At 36.3% G+C, this 17,969-nt stretch overlaps 2 protein-coding genes across 2 annotated transcripts in view; both read right to left on the bottom strand.

Annotated features, from left to right (window-relative positions):
• Positions 1 to 2,611: 2,611 nt before the first annotated feature.
• Positions 2,612 to 13,173, bottom strand: il34 (interleukin 34). The gene is made up of 7 exons (XM_073850670.1): positions 12,879 to 13,173; positions 10,725 to 10,822; positions 9,305 to 9,411; positions 9,081 to 9,158; positions 6,359 to 6,559; positions 5,940 to 6,102; positions 2,612 to 3,441 (listed from the first exon to the last, which is right to left on the bottom strand). Exons 2-7 carry the CDS (start codon positions 10,762 to 10,764, stop codon positions 3,398 to 3,400), a joined length of 633 nt encoding a protein of 210 aa, XP_073706771.1. The 5' UTR covers positions 10,765 to 10,822; positions 12,879 to 13,173; the 3' UTR covers positions 2,612 to 3,397.
• Positions 13,174 to 16,675: 3,502 nt separating this feature from the next.
• Positions 16,676 to 17,969, bottom strand: part of sf3b3 (splicing factor 3b, subunit 3) — a 31,498-nt gene continuing 30,204 nt past the window's right edge. The window contains exons 26-27 of the mRNA XM_073850631.1: positions 17,840 to 17,944; positions 16,676 to 17,665 (exon numbers count right to left, since the gene is read on the bottom strand). Coding sequence (XP_073706732.1) covers positions 17,525 to 17,665; positions 17,840 to 17,944 — 246 coding nt within the window. The 3' untranslated portion in view covers positions 16,676 to 17,524. The remainder of the gene's footprint in view (positions 17,666 to 17,839; positions 17,945 to 17,969) is intronic.

Genomic DNA, 17,969 nt, shown 5'->3' with positions numbered 1-17,969 from the left:
ACTTAACTGTACTTTGGGGAATCGCGTTTGAAAAATCAGGAAAGAACGGGGAAATTCTGAAGCGGTCGGGATGAGCAACGAGGCGGATGGGGTCCATTAAGGGCCTCAACAAACTTCCAACAGGGCTGCTTAGACTTAAAATTATTTAAAATATATGATTTATTATTTAAAATATGTTATCCACCTTATTTTCCTTATTTATCGCCATTTCAAAGATGGCCGCCAAGTGAAATGACTGGCCTTAAAGGGGTCATCGGATGCCCATTTTCCACAAGTTCATATGATTCTTTAGGGTCTAAATGAAAACTCTATAATATACTTTGGTTATAAATTAGTGTAGTGTAATAAAACACCCTTTTACCTTGTCAAAATCAGCTCTAAAAAAAAATCAACTAATTTTATTGCATGGTCCCTTTAAATGCAAAAGAGCTCTGCTCGCCCCACCCCTCTCTGATGTGGGATTATGAGCCTTAATGTTTACTTTAGCCGCGTTTTCAGCTGCAAAACTTGCCAACAAGCACATTAAGAAACACCCGTTTGCAAAGATGCATAAAAAACCCTAATACTCACTTCTGCTGTGGTTGAAGCTGCATCAGGAACGATTCACACAAACTAGACGCATATGTAGATCGGGATCGGCGCTTTCCTTTTTAAAAACGAAAATAACATTATCCTATGCGTCTTCAGTGGCTCAGATGTTGGGAGTAAATGATGACTGTAATGTTCATTAATACATCCAACAACAGAACACCTCAATCGCTCTGAGACAATCTTGTCTTCCCCTGCACCTGAGTCACACAATGGCGATCAGAGTCGGATTGTTTCAGCTCGGTGAGGGCGGGACTATTGACAAGAAGCTGAGAATGACCTGATTTTAAAGATAAAAAAATTCAACTGGGTGGATTTTTATCATTGTAGGGTGGTTGTGTACACAAACTGCCAACACACATTAACGTTCAAACAACATGTAAAAATAAGTTTTGCATCCGATGACCCCTTTAAAGGGACTTTGGTAGTACTCACTCGCCTTCAAAGACATCAAGGCTCGCCCCAATAAGCCTCAAGGGGCGGGGGGGCGCTATAGCAATCAAAAGTACGAAATCGCTCATAACTCCTAAATCATCAGTCTTGTGTTGTTGGAATCCTTGACTCACACCGGACAAAACGCACAGGTATCAGATTTGGGTATTTTGGATTTTTTTTGCAAAACCTACTTTTGCGAACTAGTCCTAGGTTCTTCACCCGAGGAGAACCAAACCAGTGCAGGAAGATTCTCTAACCTTTGACTCAGTGTCGCAAAGGGACACCAAAACGTTAGAACGGAGCAGAGCCACTTTTAGTAAAATGCCTGTAACTCCTGAACAGAATGAGATATCTTGGCCAAACTCAGAACACTTAAGGGCTCAATCTGAGGTCGCAGGACAAAAATTGTAGAGCTTGGCCACTTGGTGGTGCTATAAAACAGAAAAAACTTAAAATGGCTAAATGGCTTGATCCAAAGTGCCACAAGTGTCTATAAGAACATTTGCGTATCTCAGAAAATAACATGGCCGGCACTGGCCGATGAATTTTGAGCACCTAGACACCTAGGCCGATCGGAACAAAAATCGGTGGACTTGTTTGACTTACGGCCCCAAAGGTCTGTGAGAAATTTGAAAGGAATCGGCCACTTGGGGCGATATCACGTTTTTCAAGGGCATAAAAGATTGTGCATTGTGTGGTTTTTCCACACATAGCTACACATACACTAGGCTTTTCATTCAATATGGGAAAAAAAACACTGCAGTACAATTCTCTGGACTCTCTAGATAAATAATTATCAAAAAAATGTTGAAATTTCCACTTAGGGAAGAAATCTTAAAACTTCATGAAACCAGGTGAGCACATGCATCAGGTGATTCTAAACAAGCAGGCAAAGTTTAAAGTAGATCGGACCACAGCTGGCGTTATGACAGTCATAAACGTTACAAAACAATTTTTTATGGTAAATTAACTGTATTTGCAAAAAAGGCTTGCTACATAATGTCTTTTTTCATATGTGCTTAAATGCATAAAGCGCTTACACCCTGGTAATCGCTGCTTGCAGCTATATTTTTTGTTATTAATTTTGAACCATTAAAATGAGCTTTTATTTGAATTAATTTCAGTTTTTAATTTTAGTTTTAATAATACTGCTGTGCTTTTTTCCATTTTTATTAAATATTATTATTAATGTTCTCTTTAGCTTTTTTATTTTACTTTTCCTAATATTTAATTAACATTTTTTTAGTTTTTCATCTATTATTTATATTTTATTTCAGCTTTATTTCAATTAACAAAAAAAAACATTTTAATAGTGTTTGCTTTAGTTTTCGCAACATACTCCATTTGGAGGGAAAATATTCTATTAAAAAAGTTTAACTATAAAAATGCAAAAGCTTTCTTTCAGTATTAGTCTACAGTGCTCATAAATAGCCATATAAAAAATTAATTGAGCAAATGTAATCACAAGATGTTGCCACTTCCATAGCCAGCAGGTATTGTATGTGTGTGAGAGGTGAGAGGGTGTTAGAACAGAAACCAAACCAGTATCTCAAAACAAGCCATACATCTGAACACATGGGGGTGATAGTGAGAGGTTTATTTTCCAAGCCATGTTACAACAGTTACCAGAACATTCTGTGGCAGGAGTCCAAATAAATAACCTAGATTAAAATCTGTGTATAAAACATATGCAAACCTGATATCAAACCCTCTTGATAACCTTAAAAAAAAGCTTTTTATAGAAATGCTTTGGTGCAATCTTTCAACATTTAACCAGCAGTAAAGCACAAAGAGCCTCTGGGTAAAAGCAACAGTGCCGACCAAGCCAGCAGTCAGCACAACATTTGCATGCAAATGATATGTGTACAAAAGAAGCTCCACGTTATTTATACACCGTACCAAGAACATTTACAACGTGGCAATGATAATATACTGTTTTGGCATACATCTAGGACAAAATATATACTTTCCTCAGAAATATAAGTCACAGTGGCAAAGACTTTTTTGGAATTACCAATAGTAAATGCTACAGCGAAGAGTCAAAGCTGCTCTCCTCCACAGAGCACACACACAGTGCATACATGATTGTTTATTAGCAAAATGCCACATAAATATGAAGTTGCCCGGCGAGTGGATGGAGGTATGAATGTTCTGAAAGATGGAGAGCAATAGCTGCAGGGTCAGTAGAGTGACTTCCAACTGGTGTGACGGCTGTTGCATTTTTTCCAAATGGGTAACACCGGTGGAGGCAGTCAGTGGCTTCACTAGGACAAGAGGCACACAAGCATGCTGCGTGTCACTACATAAACCGGGTAACACCCTTTTACACCTACACCAGCAACGAAGACAGCATCAGATCCCTTTAGACCTCCTGCTATGTCGTTTTCTTCCCTTTCCTCCAGTTGAGGACTTCACAATCTACAAATGAACAAAGAGAAACAGTGCAGATTAGTGGTCACATATCTTGATGAGTTGCTATTTAGAACACCTGAATGAAATTGTTAAGATAACCATTTAAAGAAAAGGCCTTCATTTTTTGCTCCTCAAAAGTGTTATGTTAATAATAATAATTATTATTATCAAGTTCAGGGTTTACCACTGTAACGCCATTTCACAAAGAACTGGTACAAGCCATAGACCAGGCGTGTTCAGGCTAGTAACAACATGTGGGCTTTTTTAAAGTACTTTACATCCTTCAGATAACCTCAAAGCCTGAATCATGCCACCATCCCATTCATCACGGAGGGGATAAAGCCGTTGATTCAATCCCCTAGTATTTTTTCTCATTCACAAAGGCTGATGGTCGACCACAGACTCGCATCAACAAACAGCAAAAGTTTCCATCTTTTTGCTACTGTGTGCATACATTTTAGGGTTGCGTGAGGTTATCAACAAACATTTGGTGGACTGCTGGAAGAACCCTTCTTGAGGTTGGTCTCCAAAAATTCCCCAAATTTTCCAAGTTGTAACAATCATTAGATGGAGTTCAACTGTCTTACCTCAAACCCTCAACCAAAATACCAATGAGTAAGTACTATATTCCCAAAAAAATTCCAGATTCCAAAAACACACAGTCTGTGTTTTGTGGAATTGATTCAGCGGAACTTCACACAGGTGAAAAATGTAACCAATCAATATTTAGCAATCAATATTTTGTCTACAGTCCCATTAATGTAAAAAAAAATGCAGGTTTAATTAATAGGGCTGGTTTTTATAAAACAAAATCCCAAGAATCGATTAGTCTAGTCTATTTTCAGTTAATGAACGGAGCTATGTAGCACACCTCCCATCCAATTATTTACAAAAAGCTTGTGCTTTGTTACTTTTGATATAAAACAGTCTCAGATTTCAAATTCAGTCCATTTTATTACAGTATTCAAACAAAAATGTCGTTTCGGCGCAGTTCAAGAAAAGTGGTGAACTGATCATCTCCTCCGCTTTAGTACCAGTTTCAGCACAAAACAAACATGAATAAACACCTGAAGTGTTTAAAGAATGTGTTCTATGTTAAAAGAAAAAGTACAACTTGTTGAAATCCATATCCTGTCTCATGTAATGGCTCAATCAGTGTTTCAACTATGCAAAGACGTCAATAACAGCTTGTAAACAATATGTTACGTAATGTCACATTTACCTCAGAAAAAACATATTCAGTGAGCTCCTTAGTCAGCTAGAAAAATGTACTTTAGTGAGAAGCATTTTGCACACAATATTTTAACCTTTCTTCAGTGTTTAATCTGTTTGAACAAAACTGTCAAGTTTTTATGATGGGCACAATTGAAATGTTCATATTTTAAAAAACAAATTGGAGTGGAAATATAATTATGTAATTGTAACTTTATTATTGTAAAAACATCTCTGAATATAATTTAGGCATTTGTAAACAAATCGGCAGCAGTTCACTTGCAGAATTGTACTCATCCCCTTTTCTTCAGTCGTAAAGAAATTATGTTTTTTTGAGGAAAACATTTCAGGGTCCTCTCCATATAGTGGACTTTTTTGGTGCCCCTGAGTTTGAGCTTCCAAAATACAGTTTAAATGCAGCTTCAAAGGGCTTCAAACTTATTATCTATCGAAATGATTTTCTAAAAAAAATATGTATAATTGCATTACTTTTTAACCTCAAATTCTGGTCTTGTCTAGGTCTGGTCTAGGTCTATTTTCCAGGTCAAGACAGGGTAAGTCGAAAAACTCCATTCTCATTTTTTCCTCTGATTTCAAAATTGCCCTTCATCACTTCATCACCACAGTAACTTCTTTGCATGTTCACTTTGTAAAAACTGGGTCAGTACTTTTGCAGCGATGTAGGACGATTTTGAAGTTGGAGAAGAAAATGAGATGGGAGTTTTTCGACCTACCCTAACTGTCTTAAACTGGAAAAAACAGTTCACACAGACCTAGACAAGACGAGGGGTTAAGGTTAAAAAGTATATCAATTGTAATTTTTTTTTAAAATAACTGATCATTTTGCTAGATAAGACCCTTCTTCCTCGGCTGGGATCATTTAGAGCCCTTTGAAGCTGCATTTAAACTGCATTTTGGAAGATCAAACTCAGGGGCACCATAGAAGTCCACTATATGGAGAAAAATCCTTGAATGTTTCCCTGAAAAAACAATTTCTTTACGACTGAAGAAAGAAAGACATGAACATCTTGGATGACAAGGGGGTAAGTACATTATCTGTACATTTTTGCTCTGGAAGTGAACTACTCCTTTTAATATTATAGTAATGTAGTACCAAAGGACTCTTTGGAAAATTTGGCATGTACTGTAGTTGATATATATCCAAAATAATCAATATCGAATTGAACCGAATCGCTTGTGAATCAGAATGGAATCGAACTGTGAAATTTGTGTCAAAACCCAGCCCTGTTCATTAATATAGACCATTCTAAACATTTACAATTTTTACTCACAATCATAATTGTCATCTTCTTTTGAGAAGCACTCTTTAAATAGGCAATGCATGGTCCGATAACAGTTGTCCAGTATTGATTTGGGTGTAACAGACTTCCAGCCCTCATAATTTTGGTCCGTCAAGCGATCCCAGATGTTTTCTATTCTCTCTGGAAGGACTCTCTTTTTTGAAACAGATACAAAGACATACATACACACACACATTTAGATGAACTCAATACTAGAAATATATCACTCAAATGACAAATAACATCTGCAACACAGACTGGACAGATTCAAAAGGTCAAAATGAGTTCAAAGATTCTTTCATTAAAACATTTGAGTTAGCTTAGAGATAATATAAGCCGTTTCGGTGACAGGCAGAATGATTTATAATGAGTTCCTTTTAAGATAGGAGAAATGACATTATTGTTCTAACCTCTTCATCTTTGGGATTCAGTTGGTTATAATGGCCCTCGAAATCATTAAACAGGTTCTCCAGATTGGAGAGGTATTTACGTCGTGTGGGATGTCTTTCTGGCAGCACCTTTAAAACCCTCTTTATCCCCTGCTGACTAACCCAAAGCCACAAATCCTGTAGATCTCTCTCCTGCAGTGGCTCCTCTTCATTACTCGTATTCTAGAGAACAAACAGTGAGAGATGAACAAGATAAGAAAGAAGGAAAGAGAAGAAGAGAAACAGTAATGAGGGAGACCTTCAGTTACATTGTTAAGAGTCTCGTAATATTACTTAGGTTTAATGCCACATGGTTTATTCCTGGTCAGGTCAAATTCAGTTCCGAATTTATGGTCTTACCGATATTTTATTTTATAGAATTATATATATATATATATATATATATATATCAGGGGCGCTTCCTCCAAGGAGGCAAGGGAGGCAGTGCCTCCTCAAAAAATTGACTAAGAAAAAAATGTATAGTATAAAAATAAAACAATGCAAATATTACAAAATATGACATAAGAGCGTATAAATCACTAATTTTTCTAAAGTAAAACTGTTTAACATGACACCAGCAGGTAAAGTTACAGAGGGAGTCCGCGTTTCTCTCACCTCCCCTGAGCCCATTGAGTTTTAACAGATCTCCTAAAGCATGCATTGAATTTGATTTTGATGGGGGGTAATCGAGAATGAATGGGGAAAAGTCATGTGAGCAGAGGCAGTGCCTCCATCACGATATGACTGGATATGATTAGTTATGTTCGGCTGTGATTGGTTCATGCGATAAATCCTGCATTCTGTGTTTGCAAATCAGTCTAAATGAACAATGTAAAGTCGTGGGAATACTGATAAAAAAGTAAGTAAACAACTCACACACTTAGATATCACCACTTTGTCAAGTCCAAATCGAACCTCTAATGGCCTATAAAAACACAATCTGTGGGTGTTTTAAGTAAGCATCAGTTCATAAATAAAAATGTAATTGTTTAAATAAAATTGTTTAATTTGTTACTGCCTTGAGTTATTATTTTGGAATAAATGTAAAAAATGTATTAAAAAACCCTAGCGTGATTAGATTCATACTTGGTTTTAATAAATAGATTATCATTTACATTGGTAGAAAGTAAAAATACAAAATAAAAGTAAAAGTAATAATACAAAATTTTTATTCTGGTAGTGTAAGTAATGTTTATTTAACCAAGAAAATGTGACTGGGACATAAATTTACATTTAAAGGGGTAATTCACCCAAAAATAAAAAATAAATATGTTTATGTGCTTACACCTAGAGCTTTCAAAATGTAGGTGACTTTGTTTCTTCAGTAAAACACAAACAAATATTTTTAACTCAAACCGTTGCAGTCTGTCAGTCATATAATGATGGCATTTAGAGTCAAAAAACATACATAGACAAATCAAATTAAACCCTGTGGCTCGCGATGATACATTAAGATCTTAACACACAAAACAATCGGTCTGTGCAAGAAAATGAACAGTTTTTATATCATTTGTTACCTCTGATCCACCACAATGTCCAACTGTTCTGAGCGTGTTCACAACAGCCATAACAACCATAACTTCAGTCGATCAGGCTCAAAAGTTAGGAGTCGGTGAAAAGTCAACTATCCCAGGATGAATTCACACAAGCAAACGTAATCTTTTAGTTTTTTTAACATTTGCAACACTCAGGATAAGCACAAATAATTACCATTTTGAGTAGCTGTTGTACCCACAGTCTCTCTGTGTAAACAATGAGTAACGTATACGTGTGACAGATTACTTCCACGTATGCTCTACTATGTCACACACCGGCTGTTGTGAACATGCTCAGAACAGTTTGACATTTCGGTGGATCAGAGGTAAAAAATGCTATAAATACTGTTCAGTTTCTTGCACAGGCCGATTGTTTAGTGTGTTAAAACTTCAATGTATTGTCACTTGTCATTTGGTTTTGTCTGTGTATGTTTTTTTGATTCTCAAAGCCATGGGTCCCATTGACTGCCATTATATGACTGACAGGTTTGAGTTAAAAATCTTTGTTTGTGTTCTACTGAAGAAACAAAGTCACCTACATCTTAGATGCCCCGGGGGTAAGCAGATAAGCATCAAATTTTCATTTTCGGGTGAACTATCCATTTCATTAAAAATGTAAAAAAAAAAAAAAAATTGCCTCATCATTTCAGAACACCACTACATGCCACTGATGGGAGAGCTAATAACATAACTCTTAAAAAAAGGCAGGCCATTAACAGTTTAATAAGTCTGATTGTATGAGTTTATTGTATTTAGTACATTAGCTCTCCATTTAAAAGTCCATTAACTCTATTAAAAATATCCATTGTTTAATATATCTCTATCTGTTCTTGTATTTTATATAGTACTATAATACATAAATTTACTATTTTTATTTATTTATTTAATTATAAATTAATATATATATGAATATGGTGATCTGGATATGAACAGTTTGATGAGACTAACCCCTGTATTTTTACAAATGCTGAGTCACAGGCCCTGAGAAACCCTAAAACTCTGATTCCAATCTGACTCTGTCAGTCACGAGTCTTAAATATCTGGCACTAGGTCACAAACAGGAAAAATGAGCTAATTTGTGTGGGATGTTGTAAAGAGTGTGGCTTTAAGTAATGCAAAGTGAGTCAGAGGGTCAGTTGGGGACAGAGTCGGTGGGATAAAAGACTTACCAGTCTGCTGATGTTACGTAGTCTGAACACCTCCTCATAATGCACTTGAATAGTATAGTTAATGGGAAAGTTAGCTTTCTGCAAATAGAAGTGTCAAACCTTTTATTGGCATGTCATTCATTCCGTCTCATGCTACACATTGCTTTTCTAAATCTTTCCATGTAAACTGTACAGAGCCTAAATGCCCATAACATTATAATTTCAAAAATCATATATCTGTTTACCATAAAACGTCTCCTATTGGTTGCATTTAGGCTCTCCCGTACTGTTCTTAGAGGCCCGCAGAGTTCTGGTGCTACACACATGCACATTGGTAATAGACAAATAAAACCTAGAGGGAAAGAGGAAGAAAACAATACCTATAATGAAACCATCAAGAAATGGTTGCACATTCAACATCCTTTAAAACAAAACTGTTTTGATTTTATCGGCATGTTACATTTATTCAAAAAGTTTGGAAGACACATTTCAATTTATTGATGATGATCACTATTTACTTTATTCTTTGCTGACTTTTGCACAGTATGTCACACAGGCTGGTGTGATGCCTCTTTGAAGGCACTGACGCATAAAGTTAGAGCTGTGACAAAACAAACCGCAAACCACAAGCCCAATTTACAAGGAAAAGGATGTTTTAAAACACAGAGCACTGCTGCAAACGAAAATCTCAAAACGTCCTCCAACAAAAACGCAACCAGACGAAGGCAGAAAATTCACAAGCCATAATTTCCCAACATAAGAGCCTCTGCAGTCCACATGTGGTCAAAAGCAGGAGACATAATATGCACAAGATAATCATACAATGCTCTTCAAGAAGACAAAGTCAAACTCAAGCAGATTAACTGTGGTAGTAAACCTGAGGCTGATCCTGTGCCTATTTTAACTCAAGCTTTTATTGTTAAAGATAAGTGATTCTGACTGGCTAGCCCACGGCGGAAAGACAGTGCACCATAGTAGTCATCTGTCACTTTGCTGTGGATCACAGTGTGGTTGGCCTCTGTGGTTGAGCTGCACTATAGGGCAGCTACCCAGAGACTGACAGTCAGCAAAGTCTCAGAGACCATGAAGCAGACTTCCGAGGGCCAGAGGAATTTGTCATGCCACAGAACCTGGACTATTTACTGGCGTCCGACCACTAAACCCCCACCTCCCGTCAAAGTTATTCTGGCTTCTTTGGCCTGGTATCCCCCTCCCTGCCCTCTCTTTTACCTTATGCAACTGTCTCTTTTCTTTCTCTCTATGTCTCTCTCCTGAGCACAGGAAGTGGTGACATTAACAGTCACGTCTTAGTCCTTCAATAGAAGCACCATATGCAGAAGCTCTCCGCAAACATATGTTTAACTTGACACTCATATCAGAAGAAACTAATTACCAGATACCCAAATGTTAAAACCACACACTCAGCCTTAACAAACTGTGTCCTAATCCAGCATAATCACCCACAGAAATTTGCAGATATTTGCGTAAACGCACAAGAGCCTCTCTTATGTCAGCCGAGGAAGAAATCAATCATCAAGTTTTGCTCTAGGGCCACTGAAAAAATATTTATGTCTAGTACTGTCGCATCCAAAGATCTTTAGTGTCCTTTTGGCACAACATCTTGCATTGTACAACTTAAATCATTAATTACTAGATTTTACTTACCGAGCAGCCCCCTGAGGAGCCGGCATTCTGGCTGGACCATTCTCAGCTCGCACTGTAATATGGGTCTAAATTCCAGAATCTTCTTCTGTCTTCCTGGTCTATAAAAAAACAAACAGAGTCAGAACAAATATCACACTAGATTGAAAACCAGTTTTGGATTTTTCCATGACTTTCTGTTCACACAGCTGCCTTCCTAAACTCTCCTGCTGGACAAAGAGAACCAGGGATGGCACATCTGACTTCATTTAGTCTCCTTTTAGATGGTAAAATTTAAGACTGATCTGGCACATTTTATTTTAATGGCAAAAAAGTTGTAAAAACTCAAAGTGAAGCATTGGAACACTGCTCATCTGAAGGGCTAGAGCTGTGTCATACTGTTCCTCTGTTTTTCTTCTCCAGAGCTTTTGCAGCTGTGTAAAACAAATCCAGATGTTGTCTCTTTTCGCTTCTTTCGAAAGGAAGAATTAAAATTCCTTCTAATCCTAAAGGGAATATAACGTCTTGACAGAGCAAGTTTCTGACTAATAGCCACGTGAGGAACATGTGGAGCAGAAAGTACGTTTTCAAAATGTTTTGTGGCTTTATCAGAAATGTCTTTGTATCAGTTTCTTTGATGTGCGAAAATGAATACATATAATAAAAATGTTGATCTGTAAAGCAGAACCACATGCCAGAAGAATCTATGAAGTACAGAACATAAGCCACAACAAATCATATCTTCAATCTGACGTAATATTTGAACTGGTATTTTAACAGAATTTTTTATTTCACAATCAGTTCATTTTCTCTGCATTGATCATGGTTTTTCTGTCCTAATCTAATGCAGATTTTTGACAAATATGTGATGAATCCAATGGGTGTGTTGAAGAAACAGGGATTCAAACTGTTTATATATACCAAGTGCTCTTTATTTAAGCCAGCTTTTTATATTTACCATATTTTGCCAAATAAGGCCAATATTCTGGTTATGCCTTTAAAATAAACTTCTGGAGATTCTAGAGATACCAAATCATAAATTCTCATTCATGTTTTTAAAATATACAACATTTTAAAACCAAAATGTGGGTCATGACAGTTATTTTCTGTACGATTACACACACAAATATTTTATACAACTTTGCTTACTGTATCTATTTGTTACCTATATTTCGACAGACACAGAAATAAACAAATGTGACCCTTGGACCACAAAACCAGTAATTTTTTTTTTTTTTTAAATTGAGATTTATACACAATCTGAAAGCTGAACAAAGCTTTCCATTGATGTATGGTTTGTTAGAATAAGTCAATATTTGGTCGAGATACAAGTATTTGAACATCTGGAATCTGAGGGTGCAAAAAAATCAAAATATTGAGAAAATTGCCTTCAGTTTGTCCAAATTAAGTTTTTAGCAATGAATATTACTAATAAAAAATTAAGTTTTAATACAAGTACGGTAGGAAATGTACAAAATATCTTCATGGACATGATCCTTACTTAATATCCTAATGATTTTTGGCATAAAAGAAAAATCGATCATTTTGACCCATACAATGTATTGTTGGCGAGTGCTACAAATACACCTGTGCTTCTTAAGGTTTTGTGGTCAAGGGTCACAAATATTCAGTTTAAATATGATGTGCATGGATGTATTGTCTACATGACCCAAAACAAGAAGAAGAAGAAGAGGGAAAAAATATAGCCTAATAACAACATAAGAATATGACCAAATTCGGATTAATATCGGAATTTTCTTGTGCATGTAAATACAATGAATAACTGAGGTTCAAAAACGAACAAAGACAGCTAAAAAATAAGACAATTAGTAAAAATATTAATAAAATATATAAAAATGTAAACTATTAAAGTAAAACAATACATCCATTCATCACCAATGCAATGACAGTCAATAAATTATGGTTATAGCATTCGCATGCGTGCCATAGACTTATCTAAATAAACTTCTTGATGTGTTAATCAAATTTTGGTTTCAAAATATATAAATGCACCTGTTATCTAGTCAAATCAAATAAAAAGCGATCTGTCAGGTGATCGCTCTTTATCGTTGGACCTTGGCTCAGATATCAAACGCGTTGTTGCGCATGATTCCATTATAAGGCGCATTCACATGCGACACAATTCAGCAGCACAACGTATAGAAATAAGCCACAAACCTTTCGTTTCGATGACCTAGGCTGTCTCACTGGGAAACCATCCGCAGAGCACTTTCAATAAACAGCAGTTGTTTGCTTAACCTTGTAGAGATAGGAGCGCTGACACTTCCAAGCATGCAGAGTACTGACCGGAGTAGTAAAATCGCCCCTTTTTCAATGCAACGTCCACCCAAAAGACTCGGAAACTCCCTTTTCTTTATGTCACCTCTTTATGTTTAGTGTCTATATACACCCGCCTACAGACTTCTCTAGTCAAGCACCACGAGAAGAACACGCTGAGTAAAGAGAGACAGTCGATGAGGCTGTTACTTTCACTTTTGGGTACATAAACTATTAACTCATCGGTGACTGGATTTGAATAAACGTTCATCCTTGCTTGAGTGAAAAGCGAGGGAAGCTGTATAGCTGCCTTTGTATGGCCCCTTAACGAATAGTGAAGAGTCTGACCGCCCTAATTAAAGTTGGAAGTGTCATTAAGTATTCTTACATATACGTTTCAACATCGTTTTCAAACATTTCATAAACCAAATAGTTTACAGGTCAGTCAGACCACGCTACATTTGTAGCAACAACTAACGTTAGCAACAAGCCTGTGGCGTTCGGCACATTAGACATAGCTACTGACATTTTCACGTCAAAAAAATTAAATGAGATTATCATATTTTGTTTCTTTCATAACGTTTAAGTTAACCGGACGAGATTGTGCACAGAAAATTAGGCTGGGCTACTGACTACTATAAAATACCCACATGTAAGTTATTAATGCGGACACTGCGCTCAACCTTTACAAATCTTATATAAAGTAGTCAAAATGACCACAGCCAAAAACTAGTTCACCAAAACTAGTTGAACCATCAACAACACCTTCATGAGTCAAGACGCAGCCAAGTGTCCATTCAAGCAAATCCAGAGTGTCTACTTTTCCCAATTGCCCTCTAAACCTCATTCGCCCACGCACATTACTAATTTATTCCCTACATTTACTGTGGTTCTGTGGTGGCAGGCTTGGCACAGTGGTACACTTTTAGGAATTTCATGACAAAATGTTTTTTTCGGACTCTGAAGCGCCTCATCTTGCAACACAATGGACAATGGGCATATGGGTGACCGATGCAAACTGCACACTGGCGTTGTGCGTGGGATCGCTTTGTTGATGGCCACAATGGCCCTGTTGTTTTGTAGTACCTATAATCTCTTTTTTGGGGCATAATCACTTGACGATAGTACTATCTACTCTACGCTGTCCTAACAAAGGCCAGAGCCACTCAAGACCCAAAAAGACAAACAAGAGGGACATTCCAAGTCCCCCACCCAACCATAAAAAAAAAACACTAGTCAAAACACCATCTGTCAACCTTGATGATATGACATCACATCAATATGGAAAACCCCCAAAGGAAACATAGTGACAGAAAACTCCAAATATGCCTCTAAAACATCACCAAGTTATGAACACCCTCCATAATATCTCAACCTACGTTTATGGCCTGACTGTTTTATTTATTACCAGTGCAGTCAGTTGAATTCAGAGCCTGGGACAGTTTTTATGAGAGGGCCCCATCAGAACAGACCCCAAGAGAATATATACTTGGGGTACATTGACAATTTGAGTTGCCCAACCACCAAGGCCTGGATTCGATAATGTGAGGATCCACGATTTAGATTCCAAATTACAATAATCATGCTAGCAACAATCAGTGCAAGCAATTTGAGGTTACTGCAATGGTACTATGTTACATATGAGAAACCATAAAACTACTGACTATAGATACACACTGGACTGGAACGAGCTCACAGCATGTAAATTGTGTTAAGTAGACTTGTAAACATTGTGGCCTCATATTGCTCAATTCTTCAACTCTATTCCACAGTATGACTTTGCAAGAATTGGTGACTCGTGAGAAAAAGTATTCATGAATCGTTTACGATTAAAAGTGCAACTGAAGTGTTACAGTCTGTAGGGGGAATGTGGTAGAAAACGGGTGTTGATTGTTGATTTCATTAACAAAGTGGGTTTTGGTGTGATCAGAATATGACTCATTCTAATGGAATACTTGTTATCATAGAGTTTCTTCACTTTTTCATGCTCCACTGACTGAAGTAATTAAAATTAGAAAATGACACCAGTTAATGATTTATAGAATGGCGTCCTTGCCAAAAATAGTGATATGCACGGTTATAGCTACTGCTGTAATAGACTTCAAAATTTAAAAAGTATAAATTTAGTCCTATGACAAGGAAGAACTTGCATCATTCAAGATTTTAAAAAGAACATCAACATATTTGGTACTTATTTTGGTATGGTGAAAAGTTAAATTTAGCTGTAACTTTAGCTCATAGCCCATATTTACATTTTTTTTTATTGAATTTTTACATTTATGACTGAAGGTGAATATCACGGAATATTATTGACGTCTCTAGGAAATAGTTTTTCCCTAATATTTAACTATTGACTATAGCCATTCAACATTACAATACAACGGAGTTATCAATTTTGACATTTATTAGACTTATAATTTAAGTGAAATTAAAACAATCTTCACAGAAACCCACTATTTTCCTGTACGTTCAGCAAGTAGGAAATATACCAAAATTGAATAAAGTTATCAAACACTAAATACTTAAATATTCAGTTAAAGTCAAAAGTTTACATACACCTTGCAGAATCTGCAAAATGCTAATTATTTGACCAAAATAAGAGAGATCATACAAAATGTTATTTTTTATTTAGTACTGTCCTGAATACGATATTTCACATAAAACGTTTACATATAGTCCACAAGAGAAAAAAAATAGTTGAATTTATAAAAAAATGACCGTTTAAAAGTTTACATACACTTGATTCTTAATACGTTTTTTGGTTTGTTTGTTCATTTAGTGATAATTGTTCATGAGTTTATTGTTTGTCCTGAACAGTTAAACCGCCCGCTGTTCTTCAGAAAAATTCTTTAGGACCCACAGATTCTTTGGTTTTTCAGCAATTTTATATATTCGAACCCTTTCCAACAATGACTGTATGATTTGGAGATCCATCTTTTCACACTGATGGACTTTTAAGCAACTATTTCATGAGGTTTAAATGCTCAATTATGCTTCAGAAAACAAAAACAAAAAACGATACATTAAGAGCCGGGGGGTAACTTTATTGTACGTTACTATTTTGCCTAAATATATTTTTTAATTTACCCCAATCTTCAAATTCAAAAAGTTGTCACCCCTGCTCTTAATGCATTATGTTTCATTCTGAACCAAAGGTGAGCGCTAGAAAAAATTATAGTAATTGTTGAAAAGGGTTAAAATACACAAAAATAATTTGTGGGACCTAAAGGTTTTTTCTGAAGAACAGAGGGCAGTTTAACTGTTCAGGACAATCAAGCGACTCATGAACTACTAGCACTTAAAAAAAAAGAAAAAAAGCTGTGGATCATTCAGGTAACAAGAATCAAGTGTATGCAAACTTCTGAACAGGGTCATTTTTAGAAATTCAACTATTTTCTCTTGTGGACCATATGTAAACCCCTTTTTTGTGTAAAATATCTTGTTCAGGTCAGTACTAAATCAAAAATAACTTGCATTTTGTATGATCTCTCTTATTATGGCAAAATAAATTAACATTTTGCAGATTCTGCAAGGTACTTAAACTTTTGACTTCAAATGTATATACACATTACACTAGCAATGTTAGTCAGCCATCTCAAAAGTCACGTCAAGTGCAATCAGATAGCAATCTATGAAAAAAAAAATCCAACAGTTTCAAAATCTCTTAAGATTTAGTGAAATAATTGAGAAAAAGCATATTAACTCAATAAGACTTCATTTTAAGGCATCAAACAACATGACTCATTGTCACAAGACAGATGTACGATCATTATGGGGCTTCCACCAAGAAGAAAAAAGAAAAGGCTTAAGAAAACAGTGAAAACCTGCTTTGCCTGTGGGCTCAGTTAAAGACAAACAGCAAGTCTTGTGACAGACACGGAAATACATGAGAAAGTAAAAAAAGTTTATTTACAAATTTTCTCACACTTCATGACATAAACACCACTATTTCTTTCAGGATTTTTGGGGGTGGATAATTATAGCTTTTCCAAAAAAACAAGTTAAAAACCACAACAGATTTGCTGTATCCATGAGGCAAAAACTAAAGCTATTTTACAATTTCACTGTTTTTAGAAGAGTGGGAACAGTTTTAACTTTTAATTTAAATAACCAAAATCTGAATGATGGAATGTTTTATGCAGACTGATTCATACAATAAAATGTGGATTTAGCTGGATTTAATTTGCATTGTGGTAGCTACACAAACATTTTTCAAGTCTACACATTTAAACCCACTCATGTATACAAGCTGATGTAGTCCTTCGCATGAAAACATTCCTCTGAAAAATATTTGTCACTATGCAACCGCTCAGCATGAACTAAATAAAACAAATGCATTGTACTGAGTACAGCACCAACAGTCATTTGAAGCAGGACAAGGTCACTGACCACTGGGACTGTGAGAGATCCCAGCCGGCCCCAGTTAAAGCGGGAACTTCCTTTTGCTGTCACCAAAATGTTGCTCCTATACTTGTGGTAGGAAAGTTGGGAGACCACAGCGATGGGAAGCTTGAAAAAACAATTGATTTTCTCATGATCTGAAGACTTTAGAAGGCATAGCGTGTTCGGATGTCTTCCAGTTTCTTAGAAACCTCTGGAGGTGTCCGGTCCAGTTCTTCAGAGACACTCTTCTGCTTATGTGGATCCATGGAGTTAAACTGCTCACAAAGATCTCCATCGATCACATTCTGAAAAAAAAAAAAAAAAAAAAAAAAAAAAGCAAAGCCAATGAAAAAAGATGGCCAACCGGTACAGTAAGTTTTTCTTCCCACACACAGCACAAGTGGATAATTGATTAAGTAATTCAAAGCTCCTGTTAAAACTAAAGCTGTGTAATATATTAACTGTGTGTTTGTCCTTACCTTCACTGGGAAATAGTACGAGCGGAAGCTGAGGTGATCTCGACCACACAGAGGAGGAAATTCAGAGCGCATGTGCATCTCCAAGTGCTGGAAGAAATCATGATCCTAAAGACAGAAGAGACAAAAACTA

The sequence above is a fragment of the Garra rufa genome, chromosome 11 (genome assembly GCF_049309525.1).
Source record: "Garra rufa chromosome 11, GarRuf1.0, whole genome shotgun sequence".
Lineage (NCBI taxonomy): Eukaryota > Metazoa > Chordata > Actinopteri > Cypriniformes > Cyprinidae > Garra > Garra rufa.
Note: the sequence above shows the minus strand (reverse complement) of the source record. Positions and strands in the feature narration are given on the sequence as shown.